We start from the raw sequence: 19,313 nt of genomic DNA on the forward strand, positions 1-19,313 counted from the left end.
TGCTTAACGTGGGTGTAAACCCATTCTCATTATTTCTAAATTACTTCCATAGTGCTGATCTATAAGGATATACATAACTCCTGCATGCATCCTTACCTGTCAAATATCTCCCATTCAGCTGTTTGGAGCCCTGCAATACTCCGGATTCTGTGGGCAGGTCTGTTGTCCAGGGCTCAGTGGGTGGAGTTGTGATGTCAGTAGACTCCCCGCCGACCTCTACACTCCCCTTGGCCAGGCATCGATATTTCTTACACTGAACTTCTCATTCTCGTTGGTAATGCCCCATGATCACTAACATCCAATCAAAACCCAGGAAAGTCACCACATGACTTCAGCATGCCCAATCATGCTGAGGTGTGGAGTAAGCCAATCCTGGGAGACCTGGAGAAGAAAAGAGGGGGATGTGAAGTACACAGACTGCCTCTCTCACACTCTTGCATGAGATAAGGAAATCACTTGTTACAGCAAGGGGGAAGAACTGACTCCTATTTCTCTGTGTCAGTTTTTATCTCACTGAAGAAAGATAAGAGGATTGCTCAGAGTTAGATTAACTCTTCATTGCAAGACTGGGCACAGATGAAATGACATCCTCTGCTGTAACAGATATGAGTCTTAATTTAAAAGAAAAATGGGGGTGTTACATCCATTTTAAGCCCGGTGGCTTTGAAATCGCACTACTTCGCTATACTTCAGATATGGAATTTCATGCAATGTTCACGTGTTCACGTTTATAATAAATGAGGCATAGGTAATGGTCACATACCATCAACCTTGTCAGATGAAAGAATATTCCTTTAAAAGAAAGCTGTACATGTATCGCAATATGTTTTTTGAGGGTTTCCCGAAGGCTGGTTATGACAACCATGGTCATTTATTGAAAAGCCTGTCTGTGCAGTCTATGGAAGAGTTAACTGCAATCCTGTTCAGGTGTCCTCTACTCAACACACTCCTAATATAAGAGTCCAGGTAGGATATCATCTAGCTTAAAGTGAGGTGTTAGGATAAAGGGAGCCATGTCTCTGAGATTCCTTGTCAGCACATATTGTGCAATTACTGGGGTTTTTATCGCTTTGGCTGTACAAGATGAGGACCTGCATGTGCAGTGTGGTATGGAGAATATGCAAGTTGTCATTCCAAGACACATAAAGCATAACGCTAAACTGAAGGTTCTACGTAAGTTTCATTTAATAACAAACTGCTGTGTAGTATATTTCATAGTTGTTGGATATTCCTTTATTATTAATTCACACATGTGTGGTGTGTGGGGGTTTTTCCTCCCCCCCCCTTCTTTTTTTTTTTATAAATAATAATTTAAAAAAAAAAATTATATATTTATATAATTTTTCTTTCATGCCTATTGTGATGTACGGTTGCCACAAAATTAGCATGTGTGCATGGTCCCCAATAGAGAATGGGTTTCCTTTTTTTGTTCTGTATTGTCACATGATGTTTTTGAGCACCTCCACCCCCCCCCCCTCCCTTTAAAGCTGTATGAGGGTGTTTATATGCTGTGGTTGCGATTGCTCTGTGCCTGCAGAAAAAAATGATCCAATATGTCACTCTCTGTGTGCTTTTGCGAGTGTTGCGAATGCCCTGGTTGCTGCCATACAAAAAATGGCAACTGACCATCCGAATTTATAACTTGCCTTTGCAGTAAGGTACTCATGGGAGGGCAACGCACAATACAAACGCACACTGGCGATTAGGGCTGGCGCAAAGAGCGCAGCAATTTGATGTATGTATGTATGTGTGTGTGTGTGTATATTATATAATATATATATATATATATATATATATATATATATATATATATATATATATATATATATATAATATAAAAAATTTTTTTTTTTTTTCCTGCAGCTAGGTGCACTGATTACTGGCGCCGGGCCGCAGCTATTTACCTGTGTTGATCGCTGCTGGACGCACACTGTGTCCCTTAATCACCGGTGTGAATGTAGCCTTGCGCTATATTTTTGAGTGCAGAGAATGCTTTAGGTCAAAAACCTTCTGTATTTACAACCAGTTTGAATTCTAGTTCCTTTGCTTTTATGGTCATCCAATGGCTTCAATGTTCAGAGGCACCGCTGTATAACAAGTGTCAGGAGTTCTGATTTATTTAAATGCTTGCTCCAGGTCCGCAATTCCAAAGTAGAGATGCCTGAAACTGTTCAGCAACCAGCCTTATTGGCCAGCAAAGAGACCCTGCTGTACAGTATACCTCCTGTTGTTTTTTTTTTTTTTTTTGTCTGTATTCCTCCCTTGACCTATTATTTCCCTAAATTAGTAAAAAGCTATCCAAAGTGGTCTCCAATCTCCAGTAAAAGCTTTACAGAGGTCCTATTCTCCCCTCCACTCCAAATCTGTTGGTGTACCACAAAGCCCAGCAAGCAAAATTTGCTGGACATCGTGCTATACACCAAGCAGTGGATTTGGAGTGAGGGGTATCTGATATAGACAGATGGATAGCTTTTTGTGTATGCATGCGGCCTTACAGGACAAGCAGGACTGTCTATTAAAGCTTTTGCCTACATATGTCTTTTAAGGCAAGTGTATCTTCTACAATGTATGTAAGGCTGCATTCACACCTGGGTGTTTTGAATTGCCACACTTCTGCCTGCAATTTCAAAACTCTGTTATGACAAATCGCACACCATGAATTTCATTTTAACAGCACCTAAAAACGCTGTGTGGCTCTGCCGCAAAGTAAATTGTGCTGCAATCTGCCTCGCCTGACGCTTGTCTCCTTAAAAAAAGCTCCTGATACTTTTTTTGGGCGACAAGCTTCATGCAATGCGGATTGCAGAGCAATTTATCAAGTGACAATCACGGCAGAACCACACAGCATTTTTACATGACATTTAAAATTAATGGCATCTGAAAATTGTGCAGTGAGATGTTATTTTTAGCAGACCGTTTTGGACTCCCTGGCAAAATCGTGGCAATTCTGCCCACAATTCAAAATGCCCAGGTGTGAATGCAGCCTAAAATCCAGTAGAGAAATCTGCTATTACTGGGTTAAAAACCCTGTATAATTACTGTTACTTTGAAGGGACGAGGTCTCAACTAGAGATGAGCTCCGGCGTGTTCGAACACTCCATGTGCACAGCCTGCCAGGAAGTCGGCACTGCGCTGCTCTGATCTCAGGCAGGGAGACATTGTCCCGATGCGCGGCTGCAGAGATCGGGAAATGTCTCCCTGCCTGTGATCAGCGCAGTGCCGACTTCCTGTCAGGCTCTGCACATGGAGTGTGCGAACATGCCAGAGCTCATCCCTAGTCTCAAACCATGGACGAGCTGGAGGAAAGGAAAATTTGATTGATGTAATAAAACAATTTTTTTCTGTTGTAACAAGCTTTTCATGTCACTGTCTGGATTCTGTCTAGTGGGTCTCAAAGAGTATAATATTTTTCAGATAAAAGTGGAAAAATGGACCTCTTGCAAACTGACACTTCCTGCAGTCTTTGGGTGACCCAGAAACCAGATGGCTCTGTGATCGTTGGAACTGCTTATGAAGGCTGTTACGTCACTCAAACTGTAAGATCCAGTAAGACAGAAGTTGTATGGGGTGGTATTTTACATTTCTCTAAGCGTCTTCCAGGACAGCTCATGAGACCTAGGGCCCCTCCTACCAGGACAGTAAACGCGTTAACCCCCACCAGATAAAAGGGCGGTCCTCCAGGCCCCATGTCAGTGTTTCCTCCGGATGGGGGGGGGGGGTTTAAGATGTTTCCTGGAACTGGTTCCCCTAGGTCTCAGGAGCATGGCTCCTGTAGCTTTTTGGGGTGCTATTCCTACCTTCTTATCCCAGAGCGGCACATCCACCATGGGGAATGCCAGCACTGCGATGTATGTCTGAGCTCCGGTCCGCGAGCCGCATGGTGGCAGTCGGCTGTTCTCTCGCTGCAAACCGCATGACTGGAGTGTGCACTGGAAGAGAGGAAGGGGCGGAGGTTTTGTGCTCCAAGATGGCCCACAGAAAGTACCCCGGCGGGGATCACTTACGGGGCGTGTAATGTCATCTGCGGGCGCCAGAGACACTGGTTCCTGTCTCTAAAACGGCGTGAACAGGGACGCTGGCCAGTAGCGTCGGGTTACGCCCACACATACACACATGCACCCAAATAAAAGCAGGACATGCAGTAGGAGAGAGGTATCACGGACTATCCAGGCTTTGAAGAAGGGGGTACGCCCCAGAAACGCGTCAGCCGTTCAGATGTCTGAAGTTCCACTGGCGGGTGTTGCGAGGCCCAGTCCAGTTGTCTGAAAAGTGCATATTTACGATTGTCTTGTGAGTAGGACCATTGCTTTTTATTCTGTTTTAATAAAAAAATTTAAGTGGTAATGCACAAGGTCGGTGTGCCCTCCTTTTCTTTTTTGTTTCGTTTTAGCCATATGAACACCCTTTGTTCTGTGGAGGGCTGCAAGACTTCTGATTTTTGCCATTACACTACACTGCTGTACCCGGTTTGGCGAAACACCAGAGCGCAGGAGGTTTTGTGTTTTTCTGTGTAGTTAAGGATGACCCAGTAGTGTCCTGTCAGAAAATGTTGACTTCTGTTAGAGATGAGCTTACATCTACATTTAAGACTCCAATTGACAATTACTATATTATTATTTTTTTTTTTTTTTTTTTAAATGGCCAAAGTAGGCAGCAAGGTCCTAGAGAAAGGGACAATGGGCCCAAAACACATTGGACAGGGTACAAGGGTAGAGGGAGCGTCTTGTTTTAACCCTCTTCAACAATCTGAAAAGCCAGTGACCCATGTCTCCCAGTAGGTGGAAGATTGAAGACCTTTCTCCCACAGAGGGCAGCAGTCACCTCAAGTCCATTCATCCTGGACCCAGTGACCATTGGTGAGAGATTATTGGTCACCTTCCCTCCCCAAGATCGGGGGGGGGGGGGAAGCGAGGGCCCTGGGTCTCCAAATTGGAGACTTGTTGGATTAAAAGGTCCTAATCCTGATTCCCCAGTTGGATCAGGGCAAGGGATTTTCTGACAATATATTTGTCATCAAAGTATTGGCTTATCCTGAACCTCCAGTCTCTAAATCGTTCAATCAGATACAAGCGTGTTCACAATTAAAAACCTGCTTTACCCAAACTGCTTTATGGCCACTTTGGATTTGAGGGATGCCTACAGTATCTGTACATCCCTATCCATTCGGCCTTTCAAAGATTCTTGAGACTAGCAGTCAAGATGGGGAACAGAGATTCAGCACATTAAATTTCAAGCCCTCCCCTTCAGTCTGTCCTCAGCCCCACGGATTTTTACATTAACCTCCCTGGCGGTATGATTCTTTCAGAAAAAACATGCTGAAAGCGGTACCATTATTTGCAAGGAAATTTGGCGTTTTATATTGTAGGTCTGTCATTTTTAGAAATAACTCACTTAAATCTGACCAAACAAGCTTCTAATAGGCATCCCGGGTATGACATTTTTTTAAAAACAAAATTATAAATTATAATATAATAAATAATTATAAATAATTATAACAAATAATATAATTATAATAAAAATTATTCAATAATGTAATCAAATCAAAATCACTGAAATTTGCTCAGTTGCAGAATTGTTGCTGTCATTATTTTTTTTTTTTTATGACGAATTTCCCCACAAATCGCTATCGCACAATTCTGCAAGTGATTATAATTTATTATCGCTGTTTTTTAGCTGATCTAAAACTATTTTTGACATAAAGGGACACTTTTGGTTGCTATGGACAATCTACAGTTTGCAGGGAGAAAGAAACGTTTTTATTATATAAAATGACATGCAGGGCACTGGACAGACCACTAGGGACAAGGGGGGTGTGTTTTTTTTACATACAGTACTGTAATCTATAAGATTACAGTATACTGTATGCATAGTGTTTGTTTACTTTTTTGAATTTTTGCGCCGTTCTCCGTCCCCGTGCGTCGTAACGTCGCAGGGAACGGAGATCGGCGTCACACGGAGGCACTGTGTGAATCGAGCGAGGTCCTGCTCGCTCACACAGCGCGGTGGCATGGCTGGATCCAGGGACAAGGTAAGTAAAACTCCCTGTACATCCAGCGAGGCGAGCCCGAGTCTGACTCGGGGTTACCGATCCTTGCCCAAAAATCTCACCCCGAGTCAGACTCGGGAACACCGCCCAGGAGGTTAAGGGGACACAAAATTGTGAAGAGAAATTCTTGTCTCTTAACCCAGCGGATCGATCATTGGGGATCGATTCTATGGTGAATCCGTGGCTTCTATTATGCCTTCTGACGATTCTGGAAGTTTCTTCTAGAAGAAACAGATCTTATCCTAATTGCCCCTGTCTGGCCCAAGAGGTCATGGTTTTCCTGTTACAGACCCTGGTCTCGGAGCATCCACTGAGTATTCTGAAGACTTATTATCACAGGGCCCAGTATTTCACCCACAGGTGGTTGCCTTAAACTTGACGGCCTGGTATCTAAAGAAAAGATGCTAAGTGCCCAGGGGTTTTGTGACAAAGTAGTGAAGACCCTGGTAAATTGCAGAAAACCAGTCACTAGAGTCATATGTATTGCAAGGTTTGAAAAATTTAACTCGTGGTTATCTGAAAATCAAAGATTAACTCATGATGTTCCTTCAATTTTTGATATTTTTTTTTTTTGAGGGTGTCGACAAAGATCTTTCAGTTAGCTACCGCCTGTACCCTTAAGGGTACTGTGAAGGATGTCAGTGTAAATCTCCCTGCTTGGTTAAATTGTGGGTTAGATGGATTCATGTGTCACAAGCTATTGACATGTTAATGACCCTTCCTCAGCCAGCTCCCTAGTTCAAATGGTAATTGATTTATTGTGTGTGGGAAGGAGACCGGCCTTACTGTTTACAATGATTAGAAGTGGCTCATGTTAATTATTCTGATTGCTTCATTGTGGTCAGGCTGTTACACCTAGTAATTAACTCCGCTGATGTCTTTATCTAAAGAAACGTGTCTGCATGGTCGGCTCCGACTTGTCTCCTATAATCTGTATGGGAAACCCCACTGTGTGAGGGGGGCGTTCCTAACAGGCTGTAACCACATATAAGCTGAGTTTTTGTGTCAATAAAGTGTCTTGTTCTAGCAGTAAGCTTGTCTCATGTGTGGCTTTCTGGGCGATTCCAGGGATATCCCTCCTCGTGGAATATTGGGGTGATTGTCGTTATGGGAAGAAGGGAACGTTGACGGGGATATCATACCGATACCGTCACAGGTACTATCTGTGTTTTTTCTCCAGTTTTCTCTCCTGGGAAATCCCACTATAGATAGATTTTTTTCAAATCAATTTCTAGGTCCAGGTCACTAGTGGTTAGAAGTTGTCCAACCTGGGACCTGTCCCTGGTGCTTGAAACTCTGGTAGAATTTACTTTTGAGCCCCTTGAGGATATTTCAGTAAAGTTACTTTACATAAAAGAAAAAAAAAAAAAAATCTTGTAGCAATTACCTCAGCTTGTAGGGTACGTGAATTACAGGCCTTATTCGTGAGGGAGCCTTTCCTTGTGATTTTTGAGGATCGGGTTGTTTTTTGAAAACTGATCCAGATTTTTTTGCCTAAAGTGGCCAGTACACGCCACAGGTCCAAGACATTGTACTGCCAACCTTTTTGTAGTTTGCCAAGGGGCAACCAAGAAAAAAAAAAAAAAGATTCTATGTGAGAATTCTCGTCTACCTTGAGGTCACCAAGACCTTTAGAAAAAAAGATGTCTTGTTCGTCCTCTTTTTCAGGAACACACAAGGGAAATGGTGCATCTAAAGCCACATTGGCTAGATGGATAAAGCAAGCCATATCTGAAATTTACAGATTTAGGGAAGTTTCTCCACCTTTTGTCACTGCGCACTCAACAAGAGCCTTGTCTGGGTCTTGAGCTGAGAGGGCTGGAGCCTCATGGAAAAAATTTGCAGGGCTGCCACTTGGTTCAGCTATTCGACCTTCATTAAACATTAACGCCTGGATGTCCTATCTGCTCAGGAGCAGGTGTTTGGTTGTAAGGTCCTTCAGGCAGTTGTCCCTCCCTAGACTGGTAAGTTCTGGCTCATCGTCTCATGGGCTATCCTGGAAGACACTTGGAGAAAAGCTGAGTTAGACTTGCCGGTAACTCCTTTTCTGAGAGTCTTCCAGGACAGCCGGATTCCCACCTGGTTTTGTCTTGAAGTTATGTGTATTATGCATTTGTTTTACAGGGACGTCCTACAGTTCTCGATTACTGACATGGGGCCTGGAGGACCGCCCTTTTATCTGGTAGGGGTTAACGTGTTTCCAGTCCTGGTAGGAAGAGCCCTAGGTCTTATGGGCTGTCATGGAAGCCTCTCTCAGAAAAGGGGCTACCAGTAAGTCTAGCTTTTTCTCATACTGGCTTAATGGAAAAGAGAACTTGCCGTCCTACTTGCAGACATATGTAAATGATTCTGGATATGTTGGGGGGGGGGGGGGGTGGTTTGGTTCAATGTTGTGTAGTGCTCCATCCAAGGGTCTCTTCTCACTTCCCACATCAGGCCAACCTGATGAAACCTAAAATATTGGCTACAATTCAGACAACACAAATTTTGAGAAATGCCTTTGCTCTGGGCTGGCTTTTTTTTTTTTTTTTTAACCAAGGGCTACATTATTGTGGAAACATATTAGATGCAGGGACACCCATTAACAGTACATAATGACTAGATGGTAACTTTCAATGGTCAACTTGGTAATCTGACTGTTATCTTTCCATCCAAAGCACTTCTGGTTATTAACTTCTCCTCCTTAGGACAGAGACTTTGTAATGACTCTCGGCTTTCCAACAAAACAAGATGGTAGGAAGAAAGTAATTTTAAGGAAAGAGCTCAAGTGTTCTATGGAGTCATGTGAGTATCTAAGCCGATGTCGGTTAACGTTCACTGTTCTAGGAAATTGTTGTGGAAACCTGACACTTTTAGAAAGGTAACTTTTTGATCCAGTACCAGTTTGCCAGTAAGTCATGCCTCGTACACATGACCAGTTTTTCTGACGGGAAAACTGGTCTTGAGAGCTTTTTGTCTGGAATCCCGGCCGTGTGTATGCTCAATCGCAGTTTTTCCGAAGGGGAAAACTGACAGACAAAAGAGCAGGATCCCCCCCCCCTTCTTTTTTTTTTTTTTGTTTGGAAAAAATCCTGCCGGGAAAACCATATGGTTTTCCGTTGGGTAAAAAATAGTGCATGCTCGGAAGGAAACTGACGCATGCTCAGAAGCATAGAACTTAATTTTCTCGGCTCCTCTTAGTCTTTTACGTCACCGCATTCTTGGTAGTCAAAAGTTCACCAGACTTTTGTGTGGCTGTGTATATGCAAGGCAGGCTTGACGGGAATTTTTTTTTTTTTTTTTTTTTTTATCCACCGGAAAAAACGGTCGTGTGTACTAGGCAACATAAGCCAAAACTGCCAATCCTATTTTTGACAATGGCAGTTGCCTGGTTGTTTCACCCCCTTGCCTTTATTTTGATCTTGAAAGTGTGCACATTGGGAAAGCTAATAAAAGTAATTTATTCTTGATCTGTGTATTAAAGCAAGCAATTCAGCATGGCAAGCAACTGGCCTTTGCAAAATAAGTGGGACATGGGAGGCTCAAATCCTTACTCAGGAAAGGTCCCACAAGACTCTCTATAGCTGAAAATTGAAAGCCTTGCATCAGATATTCTTACGGGTTACATGCTTACTCATTACAGATGAGTAGTTTAAAAGCCACATACACACTATTAGATTTTCTGCAGATTTTTGCCTTCAGATTTACCAAAACCGTGTAGTGCAAGGGCCTGCCTGATTGAAACTCTTAAGGTTTGACCCCCATATTATATGGTTTTGGTAAATCCTGAAGACAAAAATCTGCAGAAAATCAGACTTTTGTCCGAAGGGCGTTGGCCATGAACATGTCTTGCAAAGAATTGTCAGCCAACAAACTCCAAACTACATGTTTTTTCAGCTCTATAGCGCCACCCTTCGGTCGACTTCTGCTAATTTTGTGTTTATAGTTGGCATTGCTTTTGAGCATGCGTGTTTGTACTTTGGAGTTTTGTCCGACAGACTTGTGTACACACGATCTGATAATCCATCAACACACATTTGTTGGCAGACAATTTTTAAAGCATGCTATCCCACGTTTGTTGGCGGAGAATCCGACAACAATTGTCTGATGGAGCGTACAAAACGGTCAGATTTTCCGACAGCCTGTCGCACAATTCCTGACGGAGAATCCAATCGTGTGTGTGTGTGTGTGTGTGTGTGTGTGGCTTAACTGACATGCCAGGGCAATCTTTTGAATTCCATAATTTGAGGCTTTGCATAGCTGTGGAAAATCTTTTGCAAACCTCCTATTTATATATGGTAAAAGAACCCATTATGCAAAGTCTTGGACTCTGGTTTGCACATATAGCGTAGTAGAAGGTGAATAAAAGCTCAGGACACTTGGTGTGCAATTTGAAAAGCGGGAAATGAAAGGTGTCTTTATGTAGTCTGCCATCATTTATTGTAGTTAAAAGGTGGCACTGGGTCATAGATGGCAACCAATTGCCAAGCCAATGTATCTAGAGCCAAACGTATCTCCTACTCCTTGTTGGTCAAATACTTATTGCCTGATTTAAAAAAAAAAAAAAAAAAAAAAAAAAAAATGCTGTGATTTCTATTATAAGTTGGCCTTAGTTTTTCCAGAATTTATAAAAGGGACCACTCTACACATTACTTTACTTGCAGGAGTGGCAATATTCTCTAAAGTGTATTTTTGGTACCTTCCAGGATTGTAAGTCTTTCTTCTGATCTTCAGATGATGATGCTCCAAGTTCAGACCAATGTGCTGCAGTCTCTAAACCTGACAGACTGAGCTGTCCTAGTTTGCAAGACTCGTGTACAAGTATAGGTTGCTGCTATGATCCTTCAGACCAGACAACTCCATGTTACTATGGCAATACAGGTAACCTTTTAAATCAAATTTCTTTTTGTTTTGACAGATGATTCTAGCAGAAATGTTGGCTTATATGGTATCGGCAGGGCAGGACTTAGGGTGGTGGGGGCCCCTGGGATTGAGTGGTGAAGGGGCCCCCTGGAGCCGAGAATTGGGGGGGGGGGGGGATCGAAGATGTTGCGCGAGGGGGGTCATAGCTGTTGAGCGGGGGGTGCGCATTAAAGTTGTTGAGCGGGGGGGTGCCTCTCACCTGTGTCGGCTCTCTTCCCTTCAGCAGACATCCACACACCGCTCCGGTTCCTCCTGGGGGGGTTTTGCAGTTGAACGGGGGGGGGGGTTCCTCTCACCTGTGCCGACAGCCGGGGCCACAGACTGTCATTAGCCCGGCTGTCAGCTTTCTTCCCTTCAGCAGCCACAGTCCTCCACACACCGCTCCGGTTCCTCCTGCTTCCGTGCTGCCTCCTCTTGCAGTGCGGGAAAATTAACCCTTTCGCGGGACTGCAGGAAGAAGCTGTCTGTGCGTGTTGGGAGGTATGCGCAGGGCCGCCATCAGGCATTTTGGGGCCCCTTACACAGCTTAAGGCATGGGCCCCCTGGAGCAGAGAACCAGGGGGGGGGGTGCTGACGCCTGAAATTGAGAAGCAGGGGGGGGGGGGGCCTTTACAAAAAAAGGAATAAAGAAAGATATATATATATATATATATATATATATATATATATATATATATATATATATATATATATATATAATTTAGGGGCCCTGGGGTCCTCTGGGCCCTTTAATAAAAACAAAAAATAAACCTCTAGGCCCTTTAATAAAAAAAATAAACACTTATAAACAATACATAAAAAAATGGGAGGTTGCCATCCGGGGCCCTGGGGACCTCTGGGCCTTTTAATAAATAAAAATATAAACAAAAACATTTATATATTAAAAAAAAGGGGGGGTTGCCACATGGGGCCCTGGGGACCTTTGAGCCCTTTAATAAAAAAAACAAATATATAAAAAAATGTAAAAAAAAATTACAAAAAAAAGGGGGGTTGCCATCCGGGGGCCCTGGAGACCTCTGGGCCCTTTAATAATAATAATACATTTATATATATATATAAACAATTTTTTTTAAAGGGGGCCCCCTATTGGGCGGGGCCCATGGGCTTGAGCCCAGTCAAGCCCAATGGTAAGTCCGGCCCTGGGTATCGGCATATTTGGTTCCATTTCAGAGAAGACTGAACAATTCACAAATATGGCCTCCTGTCGCATGCGTAAACATCAATCTAGAGTTGGGAAGTCTTTTTTTTCTTTAGACATGGATAGGGCTAATGGCCATTAGCCAAGACTTATAGTGTTCCCTATACATCAAAATGCCGGTTATGTGCTTTAGACTTGGACTGCCTTGGACTTGGGACTGCCATATTTTTATTTTTTATATTACTTTTATTTATTTTGAAATCCTACTGCAGCATAACATTTTTAAACAGGCCCTATTAAGGGGGAAGTTGGCCCTGTGTGTTGCAACAAATGTTGGAAAACCGCAGTGCAAAATGGCTTTACAATTTGCCTGGAGTTGGATTTCATTCTGTTACAATATTCCTAACCCTTTACCCTTTTAATGTCCTTACAATTTAAGGCGCATACACACAATCTGACTTTTTGACAATGGTCTAGACGTGTTTGATCAGTTAATCCGACCATGTCTATGCTCCATCGGACAATTGTTTTCAGTTTTTCATCTGACAAATGTTCTCTGTGAATGCTTTTAAACTTTTTGACAACAAATGTCTGGAGGATAATCTTATCGGGTGTACACAAGTCCATCAGACTAAAGTCCAAAGTACAAACATGCACGCTCCGAACCAATGCTAAACATCAGCCAAGAATAGCAGAAGTTGCCTAAAGGGTGGCGGTAAAGAGCTGAAAAACCACATGATTCGGTGAATGTTGGCTTAAAATGTTCTGCCGTGTGTGTATGCAGAACAAGTTCATGGCCAACACCCTTTCAGGCCAAAATCGATGGAAGTCTGATCATGTGTATGAGGCTTAAACGGGTTGTAAAAGGTGTTTTTTTTATTTTTTTTTTTTTTTTTTTTCCCTAAATAGCTTCCTTTAGTGCAGTCCTCCTTCACTTACCTCATCATTCGATTTTTGCTTTTAAATGTCCTTATTTCTTCTGAGAAATCCTCACTTCCTGTTCTTCTGTCTGTAACTCCACACAGTAATGCAAGGCTTTCTCCCTGGTGTGGAAAAAGCCTCTTGGAGGGGGCGAGCAGGCAAGTCAGGATGCTCTCTACTTTGCAGATAGAGAAAGGAGCTGTGTGTTAGTGGGCGTCCTGACTATCCTGCTCCCCCCCTCCCCCCCAGGAGGCTTTCTCCACACCAGGGAGAGCCTTTCATTATGGTGTGTGGTTAGACAGAAGAACAGGAAGTGAACATTTCTCAGAAATAAGGACATTTTAAAAGCAAAATCAAAGGGTGAGGTAAGTAAAGGAGGACTGCACTAAGGTAAAGGAAGCTATTTAGGGATTTTTTTTTTCTTTCTACCTTTACAACCCCTTTAAGATTGACTGACTTTTTGCTAGCCTCTGTTTTAGTTTGGCTCCTGCTTTCCTGTTATAGCAGTTGTTCATGGTGTTAAAAATTGATTGTGCAAAATGTTTAACTCGTACTTGGCACTTAATCGGCTCAAACAGACCTTTAGACATTGTCAAATATGTTTCTGACCACTCCTCTAGATGTTGCTTTCGAGAATGGTCCTGCATGTATAAGTGTATTGAAAATTTCCTGCAAAAACTGTTATTGATAAAAAAAAAAAAAAAAAAATGGATTGTGCAATCTAATAGACACCAAGTTTTACCCAGTGTACTCTGTAATGTTGGACCAGGTCACACCCTTTCCTTCCTTGCGGTAAGTCTTGTTTAGAACCAGTGTGAAGGCTGGATGCCTTTAAGAAAAATGTTTTAATAGGTTTCTTTGTAGAAACAAAAAAAACTGCATATAGTCTCTAATGCATTGTACTAGGGTCAGTATTCGCAAGGCCTTATGATCCTTAGCTGCCCCCTTCTGAGTGCTTGGTGAGGGAGGCACAGCCCAACAATACCACCAGCCACTGGAACCTCTTCTATTTTACCTACCCCTGGTATCCTTGAGTGCTTCTCCAGACCATAAGAGAAATCCCAGACTTTAGGGAAGCTATGGCTGGGACCTCTGTCTTCCAAACAGCATCTCCAGCAGACAGCCCAGAGGGGTAGAGCCCAGAATGTTACAGGATCACCAGTATCAAATGGTTATGATTGGCTTCTAGGCTGGCTGGATAATGGCCAGAGTGTCTGTATTACCACAGATCTTGTCTTCAGGTCTGACACCACATCTCTGTGGGGCCCCTACAACTGGACTTTGCCGTAACCTTCTTCTTGCGGTCTCTCTAGTAATTATCTATATACCTGGGTATATTTGCACAATTCTACCAGGACTCCTATTGGGCCCTTTGCTGATAATACCTGTTTGTACATTAAATGTATGGATAATTTTGGATAATCCTTGTATTTTTCTACGAGTGTGCTTCTATGTGGTTTATGTTTTATATGCTGATTTGCATTAGTTCTTCTACTCCTCCAATCAGGGCCGGATTAACAATGGGGCTGATGGAGCTGCAGCTCCAGGCCCCTTTCTCAAGATAGGCCCATTTGCCCAAAAAAAAAACATAATAATTTTTTTTTTTTTTAAGAAATTTTTTTTTTTCTAAGATCGAATTTGGGGGGTTGTAGCTCGATGACCAGAGGTCACAGAAACCCCACATTTGGGGGTAGGCATGGGAAGAGCTACCCCACAATTGGTTAAAATATGGGACGGCTATCATTTATGGTTCCGGAGATACGGGCCTGCTTGCACAGCCTGTCAGAAGCTACATTCAGAGCGGCCAATATAAATACAAGCTGACACACTGCAGCAGACTGATAGGCTCACAGGGCTTATAATAATTATTTGTATATTACTCATGGTAATTAACCCCTTGCCACCCAGGCCAATTCTGACACTTCTCTACTACATGTAAAAATTATCATTTGTTTTTTGCTAGAAAATTACTCTATGGTGGTCTTTGCACTTTTTATGTTGCAGGGTACAGAGCTGCACGATTCTGGCTAAAATGAGAATTGCAATTTTTTTGCTTAGAAGATAGATCACGATTCTCTCACGATTGTTGCGGCGTAACATCATCTTTCACATTAAAACAAAAACAAAAAAAAAAATGGGCTAACTTCACTGTTTTGTTTTTATGGTTTTTTATTATTCATTGAAGTGGGCAAATGCAGTGTGACATAACATATTGCAGCAATAGCCATTGTATTCCCTAGAGCGGGCATCACTAAATGGCGGACCGCGGTCCGGTTCCGGCCCCAGTGGCCATTCTATCCGGACCGCAGCCCCGCCAAGTAGTTTCCCGTGTGTCCTCTGTCACCGGCTCGCTCGCCCGCCCGCCTGCCTGCCGCTGCGGATGCCGCTATATACACAGCATGGCAGGCGCGGCAGGTGCGGCAGGTCCGTGCCTTTTCTCACATCACTGCACTCCCCCCTCGCTACACTCCCCCCTCCCCACACTGCCTGTCTTAATCACACAGGACACGGAGCGCGACTGCTCTGGACAAAGGGCGGGACTTTTTAAGTTAAAAAGTGGGTGATTGGTTGCTAGGCAGCGGGGGCGGTCCCAGCAATAAATCACTCACTTTTAATGGGCAAAGTCCCGCCCATAGTCCAGAGCGGCCATGCTTCATTTCCTGTGTGTGATTAAGGTAGGGTTCTGTGGGGAGGGGGGAGTGCAATGCAATGCAATACAGGACAAACAGGACAAACAGGACAGGTCTGTGATGGGGAGTCTGATGTGTCAGGACCCGTCTGTGATGGGGGTTTGTGATGGGGGGGGGTCATCCTGTGATAGGTCAGGACCAGTTTGTGATTTGGGGGGGTCAGTCTGTGATAGGGGGTCTGTGATTTGGGGGTAAGTCTGTTATGGGTCAGGACCAGTTTGTGATGGGGGGGAGGTCAGCCTGTGATAGGGGTGGTCTGTGATGGGTCAGAACCAGTTTGTCATTTGGGGGGGTCAGTCTGTTATAGGGGGTCTGTTATGGGTCAGGACCAGTTTGTGATGGGGGGGGGGGTCAGCCTGTGATGGGATAGGACCAGTTTGTGATGGGGGGGGGTCAGCCTGTGATAGGGGGCCTGTGATGGGTCAGGACCAGTTTGTGATATGGGGGGGGGGTCAGCCTGTGATAGGGGGTCTGTGATGGGTGAGAACCAGTTTGTGATTTGGGGGGGGGGTCAGTCTGTGATAAGGGGTCTGTGATTTGGGGGTCAGTCTGTTCTAGGGGTCTGTTATGGGTCAGCAGGACCAGTTTGTGATGGGGGGTCAGTCTGTGATGAGTCAGGTCAGTCTGTGATAGGGGGTCTGTGATTTGGGGGGGTCAGTCTGTGATGGGGAGTCTGATGTGTCAGGACCAGTTTGTGATGGGGGGGTCAGTCTGTGATAGGGGGTCTGTGATGTGTCAGCACCAGTTTGTGATGGGGGGGCAGTCTGTGATGGGGGTCTGTGATGGGTCACGTCAGTCTGTGATAGGGGGTCTGTGATTTGGGGGGGGTCAGTCTGTAATAGGGGGTTGGGGATTTAGGGGGTCAGTCTGTGATAGGGGGTCTGTGATAGGGGGTCTGTGATAGGGGGTCTGTGATAGGGGGTCTGTGATAGGGGGTCTGTGATAGGGGGTCTGTGATAAGGGGTCTGTGATGGGTCAGGACCAGTTTGTGATGGGGGAGTCAGTCTGTGATGGGTCAGGTCAGTCTGTGATGGGTCAGGTCAGTCTGTGATGGGGGGGGATTAGGCTGTAATGAGGGGTCTGTGATTTGGGCGGTCAGTCTGTGATGGGGGGGGGGGGGTCTGTGATGCGTCAGTCTCTGCAAGGGCAATAGAAAACAATTGTTTTCTATGTGTCCTGTTCACACTGCAACAGCGCCCCTGCGTACTGAGCAGTGTGTTGCAAAATGCATTCTGTTTCTATGCATCGCAATTGAACTGTGGTGCATAAAAATTAATAAAAGGTATTTTTACATTTCAATAAAGTTGAAAGAAAAAAAAGTGCAATGTGTGTGGGTCATAAAGGTGTGTGCATGTGTGTGGTGGTGGTGGGGCACTGTGATGGGAGGTTGTCAAGTGGAGGATATCATGTGGCGTCATAGCACCAATTTGGCATTCGGACCTCCGCTGGAAGAATTTTCTTCCGACTGGACCCCCGTGAATTTTAATTCAGTACCCCTGCCCTAGAGTCTCTGCTAAAATATATATGTTTGGCAGTTCCAAGTAATTTTCTAGCAAATAATATTGCTTTCTAACTTAAACAAGTGTTGGACTTTAAGTGATTAAATGTAGTTACAATGTTAGTTACAATGTTTCATTTTGTTTACAAACTTGGCAGACTGCCCAGATTTGTTCTTTACACACAGAAGTGTATCCCTTTGATCTAAGAAGCAAGTGTCAGTTACAATGTTTCCTGTTAAAAACTTGGCAGACTGCCCAGATATTTTCTTTTGACAGCTGAAAGTCTCTCCACTTGTTATATGAAAGAATCAGCAAACTCTGCATTGAAGATCGTCAGGGGGGTTGAATCGAGATCACGATTTTTTTAACGATTAATTGTGCAGCTTTAGCACGGTATTTGCGCAGCAATTTTTCAAACATGTTTTTTTACCCTTTCGTCTTCCAGGACAACCCTATAGATGTAGCTCCTCCCTCCGGGACAGGAAACACAATCACCCCCAATCATAAAAGGCGGTCCTCCAGGTCCTCTCCTCAGTTTTTTGTGTTTCCTGCCGGACGGGAGGAAATACAATCTGGGAACGTATCTTGCTTTTTTTTTTGTATGTGAGAGAACCTACCTCAGACCTTCAGCACTCCTCTGGCCCTAGGGGTAGAGAGCGTAGCTGGAGTCTCCTCCGCCGTGAGCTCGGCGAGAGTCGGACCCCGTTGACGGCGGGATCCGTCCCCTGAAGTGATCCGGGTGGCGTGGCTGCGAGGGTGAGAGACGCCATCGAATCGGCGCGCCACTTCCGGTATTCGATTAGGGGGCGGGTTCCATGCGTTCCAAAGAGAGGAAGGAGTATTCTCGGCGGAAGCGCGTCATCAGGGGGCGCCCGGAAGTATCGTTCCTACTTCAAAAAAGGGCGCGGAGGAGACTCGAAGGACCCGGCGCTGGTGTTTGTTCAGGGAGACTGAAAACGAATAACACAGGACCATGGAGGCAGCAGCGGCTATTTCCGATCCTGGTCCAGCAGGCACCGGTACCTCTCAGGTAAGGCCTGGTGACGGCACATGGCTTACTCTGTTAGGTAGGGGATTGTTACCCCAGATACCCCCCCCCCCTAGGTGGTGAGCCTGTTTGGTGGAGGTTTTTTTGCACCTTCTAGGAAACCTTGTCACAGTGGTGAATGAAGGTTTAGCTGGTGGTCAAACTGTGTTGTTTATTTTAACAGGTCAAGGCCCATGATAAGAACTAGCCTCCTAGGAAGAAATGTGCAGTGTGTGGGACAAAGCTAAGTTCGAACTGGGATAAGCCTTTATGTCCTGACTGTGTTAATAGCTTGGTTAAGGAAAGTTCGTTAACCACTTGTAACCAAATGTTATCATCTTTTAAGGATGAAATGGCATCCACATTTCAGTCGTTTAAGGGACTGATAGACAGGATGCAGGCTCCAGCCCCGTCCCTAACTAGGGCCTCTAGTGCTCCTTCCTTACAGATTCAGGAGGAAGAGGAGGAAATTAGAGACACAACTCCCAGATCAGTTGTTTCCTCTCAGGCAGGTTCAGCATCTGAATCAGAGGGAGAGGAGGATTCCTCCAGGGCGGCCAGATACAAATTATCATTAGATGATGTGGGGGATCTCCTGAATGCCATCTATGACACTTTGGATATCCAGGAGGAACAGGTTCAGCTCTCACGGCATGACCTCATGTATCAAAGGAATGCTACCAGAACCAAGGTTTTTCCGGTTCATAAGTCTTTGATTGATATGATTCTGCGAGAGTGGGAACAACCTGAAAGAAGACCCTTTTTTTCAGGCAGCCTCAAACGTAGGTTTCCTTTCGAATCAGATGTGTCTCATCCTTGGAACAAGGTTCCTAGACTGGATGCCCCTTTAGCCAAGGTCTCCAGGAGGACAGATTTGGCATTTGATGACCTAGGTTCCCTTAGGGACCCAATGGACAAAAGGGGGGACCTACTATTGAAAAGAGCTTGGGACGCCTCTGCGATCAGTTTAAAGCCAGCTCTATCAGCTACTTGTGTAGCAAGAAACCTAGAGTGTTGGCTCACCCAGTTACAGGCACACATCTTGGCCGGTACCTCTAGACAAGAACTTTTAAAATCTTTTCCACTCTTG

At 44.4% G+C, this 19,313-nt stretch overlaps 1 protein-coding gene across 2 annotated transcripts in view; it reads left to right on the forward strand.

The window, feature by feature from the left end:
- The first annotated feature begins 965 nt into the window (after nt 1-965).
- The window catches only part of LOC120928999 (zona pellucida sperm-binding protein 4-like), a 51,874-nt gene continuing 33,526 nt past the window's right edge, over nt 966-19,313 (forward strand). Inside the window, exons 1-4 of one of the 2 annotated variants that reach the window (XM_040340163.1) lie at nt 966-1,173; nt 3,415-3,536; nt 8,734-8,830; nt 10,760-10,906. In XM_040340163.1, the coding sequence (XP_040196097.1) occupies nt 1,014-1,173; nt 3,415-3,536; nt 8,734-8,830; nt 10,760-10,906 (526 nt within the window). In that variant the 5' untranslated portion in view covers nt 966-1,013. The remainder of the gene's footprint in view (nt 1,174-3,414; nt 3,537-8,733; nt 8,831-10,759; nt 10,907-19,313) is intronic. The other variant, XM_040340164.1, reaches the window with a different exon arrangement.

Source organism: Rana temporaria, chromosome 2, assembly GCF_905171775.1.
Source record: "Rana temporaria chromosome 2, aRanTem1.1, whole genome shotgun sequence".
NCBI lineage: Eukaryota > Metazoa > Chordata > Amphibia > Anura > Ranidae > Rana > Rana temporaria.